This window comes from Calidris pugnax, unplaced genomic scaffold, assembly GCF_001431845.1.
Source record: "Calidris pugnax isolate Ruff unplaced genomic scaffold, ASM143184v1 scaffold95, whole genome shotgun sequence".
NCBI lineage: Eukaryota > Metazoa > Chordata > Aves > Charadriiformes > Scolopacidae > Calidris > Calidris pugnax.
In genome coordinates, this window is record NW_015090885.1 from 12075041 (window position 1) to 12098640 (window position 23600).

Sequence of the window (23600 nt, forward strand, 5' to 3'; positions counted from 1 at the left end):
TCAGCAGGGACACCCCCAACTAGACCAGGTTGCCCAGGGCCTCGTCGAGCCTCTCCTTGAATATCTCCAGGGATGGGGCCTCAACCACCTCCCTGGGCAACCTGTTCCAGTGCTCCACCACCCTCACAGTGAAGAACCCTCTCCTAATCTCCAGTCTAAATCTGTTCCCCTCCAGTTTAAAGCCATTTCCCCTCGTCCTGTCACTGCAGGCCTTTCTAAACAGGCTCTCCCCAGCCTTCCTGTAGGCCCCCTTCAGGTACTGGAAGGCCGCTATTAGGTCTCCCTGGAGCCTCCTCTTCTTCAGGCTGAACAACCCCAGCTCCCTCAAATCTGATGTTGTACACTGAAGCGGTGTACAACATCAGATTTGTCAGATTCACTGCTAGGGTGTTTGTTTTTTTTTTAACCAGGTCACAAGCAGAGACCTGCATGATGAACTATTGGAAACGTGCTTTTCTTGGAGTGAGTGTTTATGCTCTCCAAGGCCTGACCCTCTGGTCCAGGAGAAGCCCCACACCCCCACACCAAGCCCCCTGGGGCTTCGCAGGACTTTTTGCCCCAGCCAGACTCCACAGAGGCTCGTTTGCAGCAGCGCGAGCTCCAGGTAAGAGCCCTCCCTTGTGTCCGCACGTGTTCCTGGAAATGGAGATTTCAGACACGCAAGTGAAGACACACTTCAGTTTTATTGTTGTTTAGGCATGGATAGAAACATTAATTCTTTTGCGCTCTTGGTTCTTGAGATGTGCCTGGAAGTGAACTCGGAGCACTGAAAAACCCGGCTCCCAGGATTGACGGTTTAAAGTGCATAGGAGATCTGGCAGAATCCCAAAAGGCGAGGAGTTGGTTTTATTCCTTTTTCATAGCTGTGGTGTTGAAGGACTTTTTTTTTTTTTTTTTTTTCCTTCTCCTCTCCTCTGTGTTCCCCAGACAGTGGTATGAAAATTTTCAGCCCTTCCCTATGCTTTCCCTTATTATCTTTGGAGGTTTCTTCTCTGTATTTAAGAACTATTCGTAGTGTTATAAACAAAGACAGGTGATATTTGCACACTCCTGCACAGGACTGTTACAACTTTTCCTGTTAAGAGTCACACCCACTGCAATTATTTATTTTTTTTTAAAAAATGTGTATCACTTGGCAGTGTTCTCGCACCAAAAGAAAAAGATATATTTGTATATAAAGTAAATTTTTTTTGTGTGTTCACGTTTTATTTTGGAAAAAGAGGTGTTTAAAAATTTTAGAATTTTTTTAACAAAATTCTAAAAAGAAAAAAATCACAATATTTACAGAGATAACAGAATGGCTTAGCCATGCAAAACAAATTACTTTGGTTTTTTCCCCCATTTTACTTTGGTTTAAATATTGACCAAGATTATAATTTTTTTCTTCTTGCCAAATAAACAGTAACAAATCAAAGTTTAGAGGCATATAACAGGATTTTCCTCTAATATTTTACACAGCATAGAGTTTATAGGACATCTTATGTATTTAATCCATGCCAATGCACTACAGGAAGCTTTTATTAAGACATCAGTCACTACCGCCCAGACATGTAACATTTTACAAATTTACAAGTAACAGTGTTTTCTTCCCCCTAAATAATGCAAAAGTGGCAAAATACATTTCCTAACGTCCATCTTTTTCTTTTATTTATTTATTTATTTATTTTTACCTACCGGTCTATAAAAACTTACTTTTTCCCTGCATATTTGTAAATGAAAACCTGATGTTCTGCATACCCTTCTGTTTCTCTCCGTCGCAGCTGCCCATTACTTTTCTCCAGAAACTAACCTTCTGTGTAAGATTAAACTTCTCTCCCTTACGTACAACTTACTATCGGCCATTTACCCAAATATGTTTTCTTATCAGTACCATTCTAAAAATTCTCTCAAGCATAAAACATGTTTATAAAGTTACAAACTTGAATGTAACTAAAGATACATAGACATTTCATTGTTACAATTATATGTACTGTTTGATAAATTAGGTACCAGTTAAAAACACTAAAATTATCTCAAGGTGCATTCAATATCTGTAGCATAGTTAACAAAAACACACAAAAAATATATATATATTCTATTTTTGTGGGAAAAAAATGCAGCTTTGATATGCTTTTTAAAAAACTTTCCAATTCTGACTGGTATCTTTTTGAAATGAAGAAAAGGTACAGTACTTTAAGGCAGCGGATAACATAAAGGAATCAAAATTAATCCCGAATTCCAGTTCCTTATCCTAATTCTAACATGAAAGCTGACTGAGAATGTGTCAATAAATGTGTGTCTTGCTCTAGAAGAAAAGGATTTTTAGCCACCGCCTGTACGTAGGCCAGGAATTTTTCATTGTGTTCCTTGCTCAATACCCAGACTTCTCCGTGGAAACTCTTTATTCCCTTTCTGGCCGCTCAGCTTTGAATGGTTTTTTTAAATGTTCGCTTTTATTAACAATTTAGTTTATTCTTGTCACAGCTGTCACCCTTTCTCTCTACTGTGATTTCAAAGAATGAAAGAGGAGTTTGACATTTTCCTTTAAGACAATCTTACACTCTAGGTACTTGCTACAAAGCAGAGGCTTCACTGATAACAATCAGAATTAGACATGTACCTGCTCAAAGGGTGTCATAAAAACAATTGAAATAAAACCATTACACTATACATCAGATTAACAGCAACTCCCAGAACAAAGCCTTACAGTGTATAAAAATAGCTACGTAAAAAATTTACATAAAGGCAAACAAAAAGAAATCTTCAGTGCAGACATTTACAAAAAAATATTTCAAACAGAACACAACATGGTGACCTATTACCATGGCTGTTGCCAAAATTAGTTTCTGGGTTTTCTTAGCTTGAGATAATTGTGTCTAAAATCCTTTGAAAACTTGGTAGTATGATCTGTTTAATACTTGAACCATGAATAGCTGTCACTTCTTTGTATATGTTTAAATACAATCCACGTTCATGCTTCAATTGTCTATATGTATTCTCTGAAAATGCGAAAGATAAAGCCAGTTAAACATTTTAAAATATGTTAAACCAACATAACTACTGGGTTTCAAATCAACTGCTAACTTTCAAATAAACAGCTACAGGAGTAGTACTTTCTTCTGCCGTTCATTTATGAAAATACTTTCTCTCCTGATAAGAATAGCTGCTGCAATGTTGTTCCCGGTAAAACCACTAAGTTTGTCTGGTAAGTAACAGATTTATTGGGTAAGCTTTCCTTTATGTAGATTTATTGATCTGAAGAAACAAAATAATTAGAGTAGAAGATTGTGCTGAAGGCACACAATGTTATTTGAACTCCTAAGTTCAATAAATACTCTCAGCTCCATCTCATCACCTCAATATTGCAATGTTGCAGAAGGTACTGAGCCCCGAAAAAAAATACAAAAAAGGCCCTAACTGAGAAGATTACAGAATTTTCCCATAAAACTGCAGTAGAAACGCTGAGTATTTATACTGCAGCTCTTTCAAGATCCAAATTGTTTTTCCACTTTTAAATCATTTATACGGCATAACTTTGTTATTCCCAGTTCCCTCTTTCAAATTATAAACCAGTGATATTGCCAGCAAAGCGCATACAGCAATGCTCTGTCTCTTGTAACTACATAATCATTCTACCTAGTGAATTATTAAGTGCAAAAATAGTGGCTTGTACTTTAAAATGTCAGACAACACTAACATATTGACATTATTAATAAGGAGAGCTGTCTTTATTTAAATAAGAGACTTTTAAAATCTAAATATGAAATGTGATAATTCCACTCGCAACACACCGTCACTGAGCACTTACTATTCCTAAGAACAGAAGAAACCTGGACACGGTTAGCTGGTGTCCACGCTGTTGTGCTGCCACCGTGTTAATTTAAAATGGCCTCGGCTGGTCAGAAAAATGGTCCCAACCCCTGCTTTGGGTGCTAAGGGGAGAGATGCAGCCGTGGCACGTGTATATACAGTAGTGGTGTATATCTGTGTGAACACCGGGTGGTGCTGTTGGTGCTTTTTAGTGCTTCTGTAATCCCCGTCAGAACTGCATCTACCTAATTATTTGTATGGAGTTTTATTTTATGTGGATCCTGGTTGGGGAAACTTTCCTACCTGTTGCACTGTTACTAACTGAATATAGCGTTCCTTCCCAGGATAAAATCCATAATAGCATTAGTATGTGAAATCTTGAGTAAAAGAATGATTTTGTTCCAGAGAAAGTTTCATGCCTCTTAGAGTCATGATGACTAAAGTTGACCAAAGACTTAGAAATGGTTACTTTCAGCAAGGGAAGAAGGTTGCTGTGAACATTTGAATTCTTAACTCAAAACCTTCTAAACTACACCTAAACATACTCTTCGTATCCATACATACACACACACACACATATACCACAGTGATATATTATACAAATTTGTATTTTCATTTCCCCAAGTACGTGGATTAAAATGAAGCCAAGTACTAAGTTATGGCCAAACGTCAGGCTTCTTGAAACGTGGGTATGCAAGTGTGGCTTCTTAACTGACCAGGAGCTGAGTCTGTCTGTCCTAATAGTCTGCCACTCAGAATCACTCCACTGCCTCACCTCGGAAAGGGGGGCAACAGACTCCAAGCTACCTCTGTGACTGCCAGACACAGCCCGCTAGGGAGAAATGGTGGACAAGGAGATGTGCAAAGCTGCAATATGAAATGCTTACCTGGAATGATGACTGACACATTTTTGCCTCTTAAGTTTCAGATTTATGGTTGTTTTCTTCTAGTTTTTTGTTTTCTTCTATATTTCCAAGATCTTTGTCTACATGTTTTGATGCTGTCCTATAATGAAAAGATAAGGTCACTTTTGCACGTCTACAACATTTTGTGCCATCCTCACATTAATGACACCGTCTCCTCCCCTCTCAGTACTACACAAAATTCTTACAGTTCTGTTCTGAGTGGAGCAATAGGCTGGCATATGGCTGTAAATAGACCAGTACCACCAGTTCCCCACTGGTTTTAGTACCGCAGGAAGTATTGCAGCAGGGATGGGTATGTGTTTTACTTGAGGAATTCAAAATTATTCCGAGCTAGCAGACATTTAGTAAGGTTAAAGCAGTTGTGCAGATCCATGTTTGTTGGCAAATTAACTGTGTAGCTTGTTTCAATAAACAAGAGTTTGCTTTAAGGCTTACTAAAATGTTACAAGTGTGGCTAAAATATCTTGATCAACATAGCAATCTTTTGTGCACTTGTAGTAATTGACTTTCAGAGCCCGTGCCAAACGGGAGCTCTTTAACTGTGAAGAAATTAATGAAAATTCCAGCAACACTGAAAAAACCCTCTCTGCCTTCCAGACCTGCGCTGCCCATGACTGACAAGCTTTGGGGAAAGAAGAGATTGTGTAAATGTTTGTGGGGGAGGCGGGGGGAGGCAAGGTATGCCTCATTTAAAATAGCAGGTCTTCCTTAATGCTAGTGGTGGAGATGAATTAATGAGTTAAGTGCTTAGTTTAGCTTAGCACAATAAAACCACTAAGCCATTCATTTAACGTGTGAGAAGCCTCACTGTCTGCCAAGGTGAAAGATTCCTGCAGTGCTGCGATAACATTTTGAAGGCCACAATTTTTAAAATGTAAATGGGCAAATGGGTTTGAGTGGGACAAAGTAAATCCCTCGTGTCAAAGCAGATTATCGTATATGCGTTTTCTCCACGGATAATTTGTTTCCCCTACAGAAAAGTAACGTCTCTTGTGACAGATTCATGCATATGCTCACCCTTGCTTCAGGGTAAAGACCCGCAGCGACACTGACTTGCAAAATACAATGAAGACACAGGTTCGTGAGATAGTGTGACATGTCACGCCGACGCCATGCAGGTATGTACCTCCCCAAATCCCTGAGCTGAATTTCCACTAGTGGCGTGTTTCTGTGCACGTCCTCCATCTGAGCAAAGGCCGCTAGCCGTGGCTAAGCGCTACGCGTGCCCCGAGCTGCAGCAGCCCTGAGCACTGCTGTTATGAGAGTTAGTTTAGTTTTTCTGTTAGTTTCGTTCTTGTCTCAGAAGAGCTGGGGATGGGGGGGGCGAATGCACCTCACCCTCAACTCCGGGAGCACTGCTGAAATGCCGCTCTCTGGGCTGGGAAGCAGCGTGTGAGGTGGAGGGCTGGGGGGCATGGGGTTCTGGACCCCAAATCCCACCCATCGCTTGGAATGGGACCATTCTAAAATCTTTTTGGTAGGTTATTTCCTGAGTAGCTGTAAGTTTTAATGCTTCAAAGCTGCATCTACCTTTTACCATTGGTTTTAGAGTGCCTCTGTTATGTTTGTGTGGCTGACAGGAAGGTATCTGTGCTGAAAACCCACTTACTGCACAGATCCAAACTTCTGCTTATTTAATTTTTTTTTAACTTCTGCAAATTTAATTTTTCAAATGCTGAGATTATATCACAAAGTAACTTGTTCTACAGTGGTAAATTTCTGTTGTGCAGTAACTTTCTCCTTTCATCTGGTATTCAAATCCTGAAACACGTGACGTGCACAGAAGGAAAGGAGGTAAGATAAAATGAAGAAGAAAATGCAACGCTTTGGTAGAGATTGACCTTCTGTGGTCTTAATAACCTTTCACAAATCTCTTTAATCCCAGTAAAAAATAAACAAACCCCCAAATAAACAGATCCCTTAAAAATTAAAAAACTTTCTTTTTTAAATTAAAAAAGATGTTAAGCTTAGGTAGAACACAGGATTTGGCTTGTCATGCGGCTAATGAGTCCCTTCCATAAATAAGTCCTACAAAATTGGAGACAGTAGGGAAAGAGATGAAAAGCTGAAAGAATGTGGACTTGGGCAATTACCTGAGCTGAAATTAGTTGGAGGTGAGAAAGCAGTATCGCAGGCTTCTGCCCCATGTAACTGCTTATGTCTGCTCTTGGAGACAAGACTAGATAGACTATTGGGGTGGCTCAGTGTGATGCTTTTTTTTGGCCTCTTATCAAGAGAGTTTTCCAGTGCCCAAACCAGACTGGATTTCACATGACCTGGCATGCAGCAGCAGAGGGAACTGTACCCAGCGTTACTGGTCTTTGATTAGGTTAAAATTGTTCAATGACTAAACCTGGGAGGTTCGGCAACGTGATCAAGTTTTGATTTTTAAAGTGTTCTATTTCAGTTCTGCATTCAATGAAACTGTTCCCCTCGCTAAATGTCACCTCTATTTTCCTAAAGCCAAAACGGGAGATTCAAAAGGCAGCACTGACTTTGAAAGAGGCAGGCAATCCAGAACTCTTTTGGAGGATGGTATATGCTGCCTGCTTGAAATGAGAGCAGCAGCAGTTTTTCATGTCTGACAATCAGATGGATTTAGATTCTCGGTGCCTGGGACTGAAATACAGCAGTTTAATTCTGGTGGTTGGGTGATCTTGCTGACTTTTGGGTTTTGGGGGTTTTTTTTTTTGGTTTCCCAAATACTGATACCTAAGCAGATTCACCACCTCAGCACAAGCAATACTGCTGCCTTTTTCAGCGTTACCTAAAGAGTGTTATGAAGAGACAGAAGAGTAGTTTTGCACTGAGTTGCAGCAGTGTGACCCATTGGCAGTGCTGTGCTGATGGCAGAGGAGCAGGTGACCCTGGCATGGCACCAGTCCTCGGGCTCGACAGACGTGGTCTGGGTTTGTAACACAGAAATGGTTCAAAACGTGGTTTCCATTGCTTCCTGAGGTGACTTGAGGCACAGGACAAACAGTCCCTTGCCATCTTCACATTCCACAACAGTTGCTCCTTACTTTTTTTGTGCATTAACTTCTGTCAATTGCTCCATTTGCAAGTCAGGAGTGACTTCCTGATGATACCTGAGCAGCTGGGCCATGGGGTCTGGACGGATGGAAACATTCCCAAGGATTTGCCAAAAAGGGCAAGACAGCCCTGTTTGCCCAGGCCACCTCACACCCTTTAATGTTACCTAGAGCTTAGCATGCTCTGGCCATAGTGTTCTGAAGAGTGAGAAGTTAGTTGTGTGAATATGGGTTTACTTATGTCTCTCATCTGTTGGGTTTTTTTTACAATTAATTTGTAAAACATGGATCATTCCGAGCTCTTGCTAAAATTATGACTCATATTTTACATTTATCTATGCTTGCTCTTCAAGAAAATAATCATCCTCAGGGAATCTTAATCAAAAGCTCTCTCTAAGTAGTATCAAAGTGAGGTTTTTAGTTTTCTTTGGAAACCTAGTGTGTATATGCTCAGGGGCTGTTATTTGCATGGATTTTGTTTAGCTACTGTTTGTAGCATTGTTTTTAATATAAAGACCATTTTCCACCTCCAGTGTTTTGCCTGCTGTAGAGTAAATATAGAGTGCACATCGATGACCTAGAAACTGTTGTTGGGTTTTAATTCCTGATTTCTTTTAATCTCACAGGTCTAGGCCTCACCCTCAACACTGTTTAAGGAGGAAAATTTGGAATGCTCTTTGTCCTTGTTACCTAAGTTTGCAATAATGGTGGGTAAGAGAATACACACGGGTGTACTTCTGGGTGCTGAAGCAAGAGCCATGAGTTTCATTAAGGCTTGCATTACTGTTGAAAGGCATGTTAGACGTTCAACTGCACTGCTGCAGAAGATCTGCTAGCAGCTAATGGTTTTATACTTCCAAATCTGGATTATCTGCAACCTCTTTCTGTTCACCCCAATCTCGCCTTCCACTTCCTCCAAGTATTTTCGAATGTCCCTCAGTAGGAAAAAAGGCAAAGATATTAGAGAAATAGTTCAGTCATCAAGAAATGACTGACCATTTTTTTTAATTTGTGCCACTGTTATACAAGTTTTGTAACATGAACTGACACTTTCAGAGATGTTTGTAGCTTTGTCTTTTCTCCAGAAGGGAATTACACAAAAAACAATACAAATGCTGAATCTTGTTCACTAACATACAGCAAATTTTCTACATATTTGGCCTGATACATTTGAACTCATACGTTCGTTTCCTATAAAGTACCAGAAAAGCAGAATTGTTATGCTTCAAGTGTTCAGAGACACTAGCAACATTCTTGATTACTCTGATCTAAGAAGAATTTCAAGAGTTTGGTGTGCTCCAATTTGCCCAGCTGAATTTTCCCTCACTGCATTTTAAACCACTTTAACTTTGATCTAGCCTCATGGGACTTGAGAATTGTGCCCCTCCAAACCCAAGGGATACGGGGTGCCGGGTGCATTATTTTCGTTCTAAACCTTTAATTTGTACTATACTCTGCTCTTTCTGGCAAGGTGAAAATTTCATATATGAAGGATTTACTGAAGATGGGTGTCCCAGTAGTCACTTGACTGAGGTCTGATACAAAAATTTTAGAGAGATTCTGAAGTGCTAAGTTATATTCAGTTTGTTGCAAAATAGTTTAAAATATCCTTTTTGGAAAAAGGAGAAATCTGTAGAAAACAAATCTTTGGCCTTCTGCTCAGATGAAGGAGAAACAGAGCATGCTGGGGTAGGTAGCCTCAACTCTTTATTCAAGTGGGGGCTGGTTGCAGGATGTGGAATACAGATGAGTCCCTGATTTATGGGATAATATTCATAGTGAAAAGAATATGTGGCAATAATCAGCTTTTGCATCAAGTGGAGCTGAGGCAGTGAATAACTATATAAGTGATTTATTGTGAGTATATTCCAAGGCTACAAGTACAATTCCTACTTAGTGTGGATGACAAGACAATAGAAGATTATACAAACCACAACACTGATAATGAAAAAAAGTAATGTTTTTCTTGCCTCGGCAGACTTGGAAAGTTCTGTGCTGCTGCCTTCTCAGACTTTCCTTTGGCGTCACTTTGGGGATAGAGATTAGGTGAGTTACTGTTCAAGGGTGGGTTAAAAAATAACTACTAACACTGTTGGCCTGTATGGAGATGGAGGGGTTGTGATTAGACACACATTGTGTCTAAGGGTGTAAGGTGCTTTTTGCAAGGTCTACTTTGATTCCTAGGCTCTAAGTCATGCTGAAAACTTTGTCAGAATAGGTACTGACGCTCTGTTTGCTCTTGCAAGTACAGAGTACAGAAAGCAGGGAGGATAACAACAGATCAACTTAAATATAGGCTGAGAACAGGAGATTGTCAGTGAAGATGCATTAGTTAAGGGTTTCAGAGGCCAGCAACCATGCGTCAAATATGAAGACTATTATTTAACTATAAAGGGATTTTTATTTTGTTTCCAGTGAGCCTGTCTAATCCATTCTAGCTATAATTTTGACTCCAAGCTTGTAGAAGAGAAGTTGAGCATGAGGAAAAGAAGTGTTGTCCATTTAAAATATGCTGTATTCTGTCTTTGAAGCTAAAAAGTTATCTTAAGTAATAAACTCATCTCAGCAAAGGACATACTATATTCTAAGATTCTTGTTAGGTGTCCCCACACTACATAATGGTACAAGAAAAAGATATGTCACCACCTCTGCCCTCCTTGTACCCAAACTACTTCTTCTGAAAAAAACCCCAAACCAGTGAATCACAGTTTCATGATTCCACATTCTCACATTCAAAAGGAAAGACAAAGGAAAATTATTCTAGACATTATTTCACTAGTAGTAAAGTGTGGGAGAAGGAGTTCAACGTTATTAATGCTTTTTAATTGCCATCAAAAGAAGCATAAGCTTTGCAAAAAAAAAATGTATTTTTTTCCTTTGTAATATCTGAATGTGATTCTGTGCTTGGGTAATTTATAGCAATTCTTTATTTGATAAACTACCAAAACCTGCTCAGTTACGGCTGGAGTAAAATCCTTATATATTATCCAAAAATAAAAAGAGTATTTGCAAGCAGATGGAAAATTCCTTGCTGTGCTTTCGCATCAATGAAAACACATTTGTACTTTGTAAAATCCCACTGGTATATTTTAGATCTTATTTAATCTAATTTCAATGAAGGGTCATATAAAGAACAACTGAACTTTAAGATTGCTTCTACACCTGTACTGATTTGTGCAAGTTATGCATAACTAAATTACTCTTCCCTGTTAAGAAGAAGCACCTGTAGTGAAACCTTCAGAGAACAAGCTTGCCCTCAGATCTCCCTGGAGACAAATCTATGGGGGTAAGGCCAAATGTCATACTGTCATGGCCATCTTAGCAAGGATGGAGAATCATGGAAAAAATGGTTACTTTTCAAGATCATCCAGCTTATTTTCTAAAGTGAGCCTGTCTGATAATAAAGAAACTTGAAAGCAAGCAGGACTCACTGGCAAATCCTGTTCTATGCCTAGGATGGCTAAGAAGTATTGATTTGGATGATAGCTTTAGTTTTTCAGCAACACAAGGTCTCTATGAATTTTACTTCAGAGATCTCAAAGTATATAAGAACAAATAAGAATTAAGGATATCTCTTCTCCCTAAGATTGTCTGAATTTTTTTTTTTAATTATCTATTTTAAAGCAAAGGAACTCCCCAGCTTCTACATGAAAACGGTTTCTTGTACCAGTAAAGCCACACAGAGGTAACATCCCACAATTAAGTAGCAGGTACTATAAATGCAAGAATCAGCACAGACTTGGCTGTCAGGAAACAGAACCTCTTTATAGGTCATGATCTATGAGAAGTCTTGGAGTCCCACCTCCAGGAAATGTGTCCTGTTAAGCATTAGCACAAGCACCAGGTTTCCTTTCTCTACTAAATTGCACCTGCTGTAACAACTTTTCCCCACTCAGACTACAGGAATGCTGCAGGAAGGAAAACAGGTAAACATACATTTCCGCTTATGATTATTATTTTTTGCAATTTAGTATAAAGTTTTCCATAAATTCTTACTTTGATTTCTTCACATAGAGCCAGTAGACAACACCTGCAACCAGAGCAACCAGCAGAAGACCGACTACAATCCCCACTATTAGCTTTGCCTGGTCATTAACCTTTTCGCTATTGTCATCTGAAGCAAAGAAGAAAAGTTAATGAGGTGACCTATGATAAAGAAAAGCATTACACTATTTCCATTCTATACAAAATTTCCATCAGAAACAAGAAAAGGGGTCAGAAAGTAAAAAAACTTTAAAAAAGTAGGCATTGTTCTTAAAAAAAACATTTAAAGTTTCAGGAAAGCCACATTCTTAGTCAATCATGGCACCAGCTAGTACAAATCAAGTCCAACTTCGAAGGACCATGGAAATAGTTCAGTGATATTACATAGGTCTTGAACTGAGACAATCAACAGAAATGGTTAGGGAGACAGAAAACGATACATACCATTTCTATCCTCTGGCTCATCGTATTCTGGAATACTTACTGAAATGAAAAATGTTAAAATTAAATTAAAGACAAAATGTTTTATACCGGAACATCACCTTTACTTGCCCTTTTACAGCAATGACAGAAACACTGAAACAATACAGTGTTTGCCAAATAACAAGGGAATTTATCTTGTATTTAAGAAGAAGTCTTTCCTTTGTAAGTATAATGTATCTAATTAAACAATCTTATTCAAAACCTGTAATAATAACCTCAGAAATATTTCCGAGTGAGTAGTTCTGTACTACCCTTCCAAAACCTGTAGCTTTTCATCACCTTTCATCATTGAAAAGTGACATTTGATTACAGCCCAGTAGGGCTGATTCGTGTTCTGAATCAAGTCATATCAGTAATAATAAACTGGGGACTAAAAGATGATGTTAATTTAGTAATAAGTAAAGACTTTAATCTTTGTAAATAACGTATTACTTTGCAATATTTTTGTACTATTTTATAGTTAAGTTATAATACTGTTTTGTAATATTATTTACAGAAGTAAATAATAAATTGCATGCATGAGATAGCTAGCCAAGAAAGTCATGAAGACTAATGTGATTTCATCCATAAAGCTATCAATAAATTTTATGTGCTACTGATCCAGACTGGATTTACAATTGCTCGACTTAAGACGAAAAGTTTAAATATCTTAGAATCAACATTATTATGCAGACCTACTCTTCATGTGAATGTGAAGTGTGGGTACTTCATGTGAAACTACAACTTTAAGGAAACAGTCTTTAGAAGACACTCACTAGCAGAGACATTCAGGGAGGTCACAGTCCTTTCTAGCTGATTTTCTGCAATGCAAGTTAAAGTCACATTTTCCTCAGGAGCAATTACAATTTTACTGGAAAATCTTCCATTAACATATTTGGTCTCCTCTGTCTGAAAAGGTAAAAAATGAAGATTACTATCCTTGAAAAATGAGAAAAACACCAAGATATCCAGTTATAGCTACATTTTGTATGGTGTGCACTGTAAGCCCACTGATCAAGAGGCATTTTTGAGAAAGTCAACCACGTTCTGTATTTGCTTGTTTCTTTCAACTATTTAAAAAATAAAATATTCCATGTGATAAAATTCTTAAAGAAACCCCCAAAACAGACTTCTAACTTCTCATTTCTTTCCATCTTGCTGTTTTTAATTTATGTCTTCATACGGAAAATAATCACTGTAAGTTTTCCACTTTCTGGCATTCTAAGTTATTTCCACACTAAGCGTTATTTTGCCAAGCAACATGTATTTTAGTAGTACCTGCAGTATCTGCACTATAATAGTGAGTGAAGCTGTCCCTTGAATTTGCTCTACATCATTCTTAGATTAATGCAATGTCCAGAGAAAATTATTTTCAATCATTAATACAGCTTCAAGACAATTTCTGCCCTATAACTTCAAGTAAATTGACAAATTTTGACAGCTATACGTATTTTCTGTAGAATTAAAGCAAAACCTAATGAAGTAATGAAATCTACAGTAGCACCGTCCATTATACTTCCAGTCTCTGACTGCTTGTATAAATGTCTCATTCATTTTTCCTGCTAAAGCAAAATATGGCAATGCTTTGCATGTGATTTGGTAATTAACATGAAAATACTTCAGTTTGCTTATTTTTCCAGGTATTCTTCCTGCTGTGTATGGGTACTCCTTATTTCTCCCCCAGGATAACTGCATTATGGTTGTGTTTCCACACAGGAACAAGTACAACCATACAAAAGTAACTATAAAAATTAGGATAAAAACTGCAAAGCCCATAATGAACTGTATTGAACGTATTTTCTGACTTGTACTCGCCACATTTCATTACATTTCACCCAGTTAATGGCTACATCAAGTACCCATTTGCTCTCTAATGTAAGTTCTGTAGTTCCATCATTATTTGTAAATCCTTTATGCAAGGGCAAAATTACCACAAGATGCAGATGAAATGACTAAGTACCCTCACTTAAAAATGCATATTTTATTTGTAACCTTTTCTTTTTCCTTCCAGCTTTGGCCTGTAGCCAGTGGATCTTCTGTGCCTTCCTGTGCTCTATTCAAAAGACTTATCATCAGCAATCATCCATTAACTATCATGTAGCTACAGCTACCAAGTAACCTTCTCTTAGATAAATGAAATAGACTTAGTTCCTTCAATCTCGCTGCCTGGAAAAATGTTATTTTATTTTAAATCGTATCTCCTACGCACTATTTTTTAGTGAATAAAGTAATAAGAAGATACTTACTTTATTTATGATGCTTCCACTACCAGTAACTGTCCATTGCACTGCTGGTTTGGGGAAACCTTCCACATGGCAGACAATTGTTTTAGACATTTTATTTGTGTTGGTTTTTTTTGTCATTTTGATTTGAGGTTTTCCTGGAAGAACAATATTACAGTTAAACATTTTGTTTGAAAAGGACAATTAATAATCATAACTATCTGCTCTCTTACCTTCCACAATAAGTTTAAGTGTCTTTCTTTTCTGTAACCCTTCAACCTCCTGTAGAGTAGTTGCACAGATGTAGTTTCCAGCATCTTGATACTGAAGGCTTGAAAATGATGGACTTGTTTGCATTCTGGTATTGTCCTGATAAAGTAAGGAGTTAATCTCTGAATTCTAACTCAGAATATATTAATCTCTAAACTACAAATGCGCATACTGTCAACAGGATTTTCCACATGCTTTGGCAGAGTAGAGCCTCACTCTTAAAGTGTCCCCCCATTAACAACTACATTTGAATAGCTGACAGCAACATAACAGCATGAAAAGTGGAAACTACTGGAGCTTATAAAAGCCACCCCCCTTCTTGAACAACTTTGGTTTTTGCTTTCAAATCAAGGGCATAGATGCAATCAATTTTTAGTTCTGAGCTTTTCCAGTGGACTAGACAAAAACAGGAGCAGTACAAGCTGTATGAGACAGACAACTCTCCTCTAGGAACCAGGTTTATGAGATCAAGATAGGCTACTGAACAATCATCAGGCATCATTATTTTTAGTTTCCAGCAGAATAGGTTTGATTTAAACCCACTATCTGTGATAGCTACTGAACAGATAACTGAACACCAGTTGCTAACATCTGATCTCTCAAACTGCCTTGCCATTTTATTATGTTTATTGGAACCAAGACAAAGCTTGCCTCTGAGAAAATGATTAATGAATCCAAATTCCTTCAAATGGGCTGTCCTTTGTAGAAGGATCTGATTCTCAAAGGGCCTTGTACAGACCATTTCAGAAAAGGTGTATTTGTTTGATTTTCAGTCAACTTGAGTCAGTAGCTCTCGTTTTAGCAATATGTGTAAGACTCATCTAAAAAATATTCTTAAAAAAAGCCCAATGAATGTCTTCCTTCCTTCCTTCCTTCCAAACACTGATGTAGCAGGAGTAATATGAGGAGGTGAACACTCAGATGAAGTGTGATGTAGATGAATTACTGACCTTTATCCAAAACACAGTTGCATTTCTACTAGAAGAAATAGTGCATGACACAGGCAGGTTCTCTCCGATCTGTTTCGTGACTTCTCCACTAGGAGTAAGCTGCAAATCCAAATCTGGGAGAGAAAGAACATTTGTCAAAAGTTCATCTCAGAATGCCTGGCCAATTTCAAAGGCTTACCAAGGAAGGAAAATGTGACTAATTGCACTCATTAAATTCAAGACTTCAGTTCTTCAAAAAAATCTAGATCGATTTTACAAGTAAGAGAGAAGAGAGAATTATTCGAAAATAGGCACTGCAGAACATTCACATTTTTACTGTAATTACAGGCTAAAAGGAAAAGCAAAAACGCACTAATCACTAGACAAATGGATACATTTTTTTCACCTTGTACTTCTGAAAGAATGACAGAGGAGGTACAAGAAGCTAAAGGAGCCCTTCACATAGCAGTATGTGCATCTTGAAAGGGGAAGCACACACTGCTGTGAGGGTAGCTTGCTATGGGCCAGGCAGGAATTTATCTTCAGGGGAGGACAGAATAATCTAAACAGTAGGTGTGGAGAAGAGGGCAGGAGGACAAGGGGTAACTCTCTTCAACCCGATAAAACAAGTTGATTTTTATCCTCAGCATCTGGAGACAACGAGGACCATCAATACAGGGTGCATGAGACATGGTACTGACTGAAGGAGCGAGGGATGTGAATTATAGGGCTGGGGGGAGGGCCTTTCATTTGTAACTTTAAAAGCCATTTTTGTTTAACTCGGAGTCCAAGATTTGCCTGGCCTCTTTTGGCTCCAGAAAAATTGCAGAGTCAGTGATAGCTGTGTTTGACACAAGGCAGGGTGAGAGCCAGTAGCAGAAAGGTCAGGAAACACTGCTCTAGATTTTTCATACTATATGGATTTGGTCAGCTAGTGATTTCTTTTTTTTTGAAACAAAAAAATCCTAGACTGAAATAAAAGCAGAGTTTGCCAAGCTAAACCTCTGTTTTGCTTCCCCTCTCACAGTGCTTTGCTTGTAAGCCAAGTTGCCTGGTCAAATGACTATCACAGATGCAGGCACATGGAGACTCCAATGGCAAGCACGCGTGATCTCATCACAAATATAGTGCTTGCTGGAAAAGGACTGCAAGACATCCCTTTGGCTTTTAAGCAGAGTTTAAAAAAAGCCTGAGGCAAAACACAGTTGGAAAGTAGTGAGTTTTCCTGAACAAAACAGTGAGCTTAGCTACCGGCTTCATTCAGTGGTTGCCCTGGGAACGCCATTATAATTAAAGGTAGAACTTCAGGGAACAACTAGTGTCCATCCAGTACCATTAGTCTGCATTATTATCTGTGTTATGAGTCAAATGCTTAGTCCGAGAGGTCACAAGAACTGTACTTTCATCTGTGCATGAGTAAAGCAAAGAAATTACTGAAGAGATAAAATGGCATTTTGTTTCTGTGTTCCCATGGGGATTTTTCCCCCTGCCTCCCCAAACTAGTAAATGCAACCAAACTAACAAGATTCTCCAGATCTTACCATTGCTTACACAAGAAAAGAAAGGAAATTAAAAAACCCTGCAAAACTCAGCCAGCGAGCATTTGTATACAGATTCAATGTATATGTCTATATATTCATGTATATAGTTGGTGCATGGAATGTCTTTCTTCTTGCTCTGTTACTCCTAAGCACACACTACCCACGGCAGAGGGGTGGCTGAAGAAAAAGCTAAGAATTTTTTTTTTTTTTTTTTATTCCTCAGGGTGACTCTCCTTCAACACCTACTTAAAGCTCTTGTTCTTTGAAGCAAGCCAGCACCTTAAACCCAAGGGATCACTGAAGACCATAAAGGAGGGGTTTCTCTCATATACACTGCAGAAGCAGAAACTTACTCATTTTTGGCCTTCCTCTCGGGCAAGACTGACACTGAGCCCAGAGCAATCCTTCAACCCAGTCTTCCTCCAGGGTAGAATGCCTGCATCCCCCACCCCACCCTTTTTATAGTATAACTGAGACTACAATTCCTCTAACACATTGGTCTCAGTTGCTATAGAAGTTCAGGAAAATTTACAGTGTGCAAGATGAACTGCATAGCTCAGAGCAGTATTTGTAAGGTGATTTATGAGGCAAGTATAGAATTAAGCTACTATTTAGCACAAGATTCCCTCTAGGAAGTCTCCATAGAGCAATTTGATTTGGATTAATATTCTGCCAGTTTATCTGTAGGGTCCACAAAGAAATGCTATGTGGATAGTTTTACCTCTTAAGTTATATGCCCCATCGGTAATTAATCTCTTCTTGGTACAGAAGTATGAGGAGAAAATATTTCTTGCAAACAGAAAACTGTCAAAATTCATTTTCCTTGCCGTTGAAAGAAAAACTTTGTTGCAAGAATTTTCCATACATTTCCTGTTTGGCTTTGAAATGTTCTTCATAAACAAACTTCTCATCAGGCACCATTTTCAATATATGCCAGCTCTTAATGTGGTCTCACTTGAAGTCTTCCATTGATTTCAGTGCTGCCTTTGCATACCAAGTAGCACAGGGGAGAGGCAAACAGCGCGTTCTGCATGTATTACCACATCATGTGAGAGAGGTATGGAATTAATGTGGGGAAGACTGGAGCAAACATTTTGGTTTTGAAACTCTCTTGCACATATAGGACAGGCTCCCAGCATTTAAAGGAGGCCTCTGATGGAATACTGTGCGATGACTGGGCAGACTGGGCACAGAACTTGCCTGTAGTCTGATCTCCCCAAGTATACTATCAGATTGAGAATACACTAGCATACTGAGAATAGAAGAAATTTTTTCCGTGCAACATTCAAAAGGTTATTTCCCTTGCATTTTCAATGTGCCTGTAAGCACAAGAAAAGACTCCAAAAGTACCTATGGAGAAACACAAATGGTAAATCTCTAAACCCTTTGAATTTATGGGAAGGTTTGCAAATCTGTTTCCCCCAAAAACACATTTTAGCAGAAAATGAAGCATCACTAAGAGTAAGTTCCAGAGCCCAACTCCATATTGGGTTCTATGTGCAGAAACAAGTCTAGCAAGAGATAAATAAAAACGACTCTGGGTGCAAAGTCATCTGCTTCTTCATAGTTGAGAGAAGGTACACCCAACCTCTATTGCTAGATGCTTTCCTTTCCTTGCACAGAGTGTGCTTCTGTAAGAGTTTAAGTGGTTGTAAACAGGTTCTGCCACAGCCCCCTCCCTTTTCCTTCCTGGCCTCTGCCAGTTTTGCTCATCTGATCCTGGGCAAACGAGCTCAAGGCACAGAATTGGCAGAAAATTAACAACCTAGTGTTAAAAAACCAAACCCACAAAATAAATCCTGTTCTGTTGCTCCCTCTGTTGAGGGACGAATCATGCCAACCACAAGCACTCTGTTCTGCCGGACTTTAAACTTGGGACCTTGCAGCACAGATCTTGGACCTGCTCTGAGGTGCAAGGGACCAGGTCTTCCCGTTTGTCCCATATGTTCTGTGGGTAAGGAAAAGACTCTTTCTTCCCCTCTCAATTTGTTTTATAAATAAAGTATTTTCCTAAACATTATGGGTAACTCAGATATTTTAACATCAATTTTCAGCTTTCTATGAATCTCATAATTTACATTCATCTTGGGAAAAAAAGAGCATGGTATTGAGGCAGGACATTTTGCTACAAAAATATTTAAAGGCTATAATGTGCTAATGTATTTTCATACCAGCGAGAAGCTTTCCCTACATAGGCACTGAAAGGAACCAGTGTAATTATAATAGTCAATAAAATCTGTTTGGGGAAAAAGCACTACAGTTGAAATGTAACAAATTACTATAAATAGATTCACAGGCTTAAACTAAAATTTTTATATTGCCCGTTACTTGTTGTGTGGTTTGGGGTTTCTTGTAAGTAAAAATGAAAAAAAAACCCTAAAGTGTCAAGATCAGACACGAAGAAACAAAAAGCCCTGACTCAGAATGAAGGCTTTTACAGTGCAACAGCATAGACAGGAATATTCCCCCATATGAGAAAGGTAAGCAATAAAGCAAAAGAGGGAGAAAAAGTAGGATTTGACAGGCACCAAGTAGTATTTGAAGGACAAAAATCATCATGGAGGCATAAAAATTAAGAAATCCTGAAGTTTTAACACCAAAAATATATATATGTACATTAGAAGGAGAAAGCACTAAAAATTAGTGAGTTATGCTGGAAAATTAATATCAAGTAAGCAATTGAAAGATGGAGGGATATTAAAGCCTCTGAATTTTATGACTTTTTCAGAGGAGTTCTCCTCACAAGAAAACATGCTGCAGAAATGCTTTAAACCAGCATAAGGCAAGACACTGAAGTATCTTAAAGATAGGGCACTGACTGGGCATATAGGAATTACAGAACTATTCCAGGCCACTGTGCCTCCCTTAAGCAAAGGTTTTATTGCAGACAGAGGTGTTTAAGAAAAACAAATCAAACCGAACCCTAAGTGAAGTGAGGCAGCAGGGTACTAGACTGCACCTGTGAGTTCTCAGTAGCTGCACTAGCTGCCAACACTGGAAAGACTTCTGTCAACAAAATACATGCTTCTATCGTGTAGTAAAGCTCTTCTGACATGCAGACAAAATAGCAGAGAGGAAAACTGGCTTGTTATAAATAACTTGGGAGCTGAGAAAGTCACTCTTTAGAGTAACTATTTATGGAAGTACAAATAGACGTGTAATAGACATGTAATCCCCTTGGAGTAAAATAAAAGGGTCAGTTATGTCACAGCAAACTACCAGCAAGCCACCTTTGATACTGGGCAGCTAGCAATAGTAGTAGAGCTCTCTTCAGATCTTAACATTCCCTGATTTTCAGCAAAGAGAAGGGTTGGGCAAAAAAACAGCAGATGACCTAATTAAATGCAAAATATTCATTAAATGGAATAGTGCAGTTATTCATGTATGAAGATTTCCTGCATGCTTTGTACCTCTTCCAAGAAAAACAAATCACTACCACAAGAACCATATAAACATACGAGGTTTCTTTTTATGTAAAGCATAACTACTGTAGAAGTCTTTAAACTTCATCATTCACCATGTCCCTCTGAACCTGTAAAGCATTTAAGGTGTTTATGCCACTGGGAAGACTACAGACCATTGGTGTTTCCAGGGAAAACCTAGTACCATTGACCTGAGTCTCATTTCACAGCCTGTATGGTATTGCAAAGTTTGAAAGAGTTCCTCCTCTTGTTTTCTCTCCCAAACAGATTAAAAGCAACCACTGCTTCAATAGTTCAACCAGTTCAGTGGCTGCTTTTAAAATAGCACTGATAAAGTGTGAGTAAATACCTTAGTATCCACCTGTGTAAGCTTTACTGAGCTCTGTAGCTCTCATGATTCTGTGGAAGATGAAAAAAGCAACTTGTCCTATGAATTCCTAGGTCTCTTATCTACACGTCAACCTCATTGAGATAAGATAAACGGATATTAGACTTATGTGAATATGACTATGAAGTACGATCTTCAGTGATCACTGCGTGCCAGCTTGTGTGTTTGAGTACATTCTAAGGCACAGAATAATTTGCCATATATATGTTCATGATAATGAACATGATAAAATGTTTGTGACAAAATACCAGAATTCTCACTGTACGTGACAGTGCAAGAACGTCGCATACTATATAAAAGTTACATAACGTGAATCTGTGTCTAAACCAATGAATTGAGAAAGTTAAGGTTTTCAAACAGAAACACTTTAGAAAAAGATTAAAAAAAAAAAAAAAAAAAAAACAAACCCCAAAAAACCCAGTCCAACAGTTCTTATAACCAACCACATCATTCAGTTCTCCTGTAGGTTTACTGAACAGATCTATCTAAATAAAGCACAGACCACCCCAGAAGATGCAAGGCAGGTTTGCATCCTAACTAGGAGCGCAAAATGCAACGACTTACAGTGCACAGTGATGGTGGTGGAGTCCATCATGCTTTTGTCAGTCAGAGAGCACTTGTATTCTCCTGTTGCATTTCGTCTCACATCTGTCATTGAGTAAGTATCTGAGCTTCTTATACCTTCTGTTTCTCCCTGTGGATGGAAAACAAAACATTTATTGTGCACGGCCTGCTAAAAACATTCATTTTTGTTGAGGATTTTATTGTAAGGATGGTGAAATACTCCAAAATATGTATAGAGACAGCACCACTGAAGTGTAGTTACCCGTTAATAATACTAAGGTTTATTTCCTGCACTAGGAAACACTAGGCGTTTTAAAACCACCTTCAATTAAAAGTTTACTCTTTTAATTGAATAACTAACTTATTTTAAGAGGAAATTAAAATAGAAAATTTGAAAGTTTAGCAGAAAGAAAAATGGGAGAAAACAAAAGACTGAAACAGTCTACGAATAACAGAGTTGCAGAAATCACCAGAGCAAAAAATCCATATTGCTAAATCTGTACCTGAAACGGTATATTCAGTTTAGCAGAAGTCATGAAGCGAAGTGTACTGCATTTTTAAACAGCACAAGCAAACCTTGCTCTACCCACATCATGGTACGGAGTCTGTTGGGGTCTATGCTCCCTTATATGCAGTTATCTGCAGAAACCGGTGCCTTGAATTAGCCAGCAAGTGTTGCTTTCTGCCTGTCCAGTTCCCCAGTTTTCACTTAATTACAAATGACTGACTTAGATCAGCTTTGAAACAAGCACGGAATGAAACCCTAACTTGTATTTCTGCATCCAGAAAGATTTATGATACCTGTAAATCTTCCAAAGAAATCACCAATTTCAGGTCTCCCTGAGAGAAAGCACTAGTATCAGGAGACTGGAGATAACAGAGACCAGGGTGTTTAGTTCCTTCACTGTGATGGTGGAGCAAGGACAAGGAGAGATGCCATAAACTTTTTGCCTGGCGTATAGTGAGTTCCCAGGATGGCTCACTGAATCTAAATGGGTGTTCTGAGATTAGAGGACTTCAGCTCCTGGTTTTCCTTGCTGCTCTTCAGCAATTCAAACGTGCCAGGAGTCCAATACAGATGAGGATTATGTTCAAAGGGTGACATGCAGTTTTTGAAATATCTGAAAGCGCATGTCACTGCTTTTGGTCTCTCTCAACATCAGCTCTGCTCACTACTGTAGCAGGAACAAAAAAAGGGATACAAAACAGGGGAGAGAAGCAGGACACGGGAAGCAGGACTAGGAATCTTAGAATACAAAGCCACATCTCTCTGTGGGTTTCGCCAATACTAATGTTATCAAAGCCTTTATTTTTCTCAATCTGCATCTTCTACATTTGACAGATTTGTTCTACACTTTCTCCTGTGCTGTCACACTTGTTCTTTTTTGTGTTATTATGCCACCAAACCATTAATTAATTAACTAAAGAAAAGAAATTGCACAAAGATTCATCTGTGAAAGTCCAAAAAAGAGCTGAATTAATTTCCTGTACTTTCACTGCTGGATCTTTGGCTGTTATGACAACAGATGAGGTAATTTTATTCAGGGTGCTAAAACCCTTTTGTCAAAACTGCTTCTTATCAAAATATCTGATGATGGGAAATGAAGCCTAGCAATTCTCAGTAGGTCCAAGCCCCCCAAAAAAGGGGCTGGGGGGAAGGAGAGGTTTTTTCAAAATGTTTTGCCAACTCAGGCGAGGCGTTCTCCGCATCTGATATAATGGATGATGTCTATCTTCCGATTTAGTCTCATCGAATTCCTTCCTTCATTTGTTATAAAATCACGTATGCAGTGACATACAGCAAAGGTTGTAGGAAGGGATGATACAGAATATTTCACTACACAGTGACAGCGATGCAGGACTTACTGGAATGTAAAACAGGAACTCCTGCGGAGGAGGGTTGCCATTTCCTGAGCACTTCAGAGTGATGTTATCGCCTTCTTTAATGGTACTACTTTGTGGCAACACTTGAATAGTCACCTTCTCTGTTGGATCTGTGAAAAAAATGTACACATTTAAATGCTTCTGCAAAAAAACACACAGTAACACTACATATATGATATTAATGGCC

The 23600-nt window shown here is 38.6% G+C and overlaps 1 protein-coding gene across 2 annotated transcripts in view; it reads right to left on the reverse strand.

The window, feature by feature from the left end:
- Nucleotides 1–664: 664 nt before the first annotated feature.
- Nucleotides 665–23600, reverse strand: part of ALCAM (activated leukocyte cell adhesion molecule) — a 133118-nt gene continuing 110182 nt past the window's right edge. The window contains exons 7-17 of one of the 2 annotated variants that reach the window (XM_014947348.1): nt 23396–23523; nt 21530–21659; nt 15636–15748; nt 14649–14784; nt 14440–14573; nt 12970–13102; nt 12176–12214; nt 11744–11861; nt 9718–9774; nt 4677–4794; nt 665–2978 (exon numbers count right to left, since the gene is read on the reverse strand). In XM_014947348.1, coding sequence (XP_014802834.1) covers nt 4707–4794; nt 9718–9774; nt 11744–11861; nt 12176–12214; nt 12970–13102; nt 14440–14573; nt 14649–14784; nt 15636–15748; nt 21530–21659; nt 23396–23523 — 1076 coding nt within the window. In that variant the 3' untranslated portion in view covers nt 665–2978; nt 4677–4706. The remainder of the gene's footprint in view (nt 2979–4676; nt 4795–9717; nt 9775–11743; nt 11862–12175; nt 12215–12969; nt 13103–14439; nt 14574–14648; nt 14785–15635; nt 15749–21529; nt 21660–23395; nt 23524–23600) is intronic. The other variant, XM_014947349.1, reaches the window with a different exon arrangement.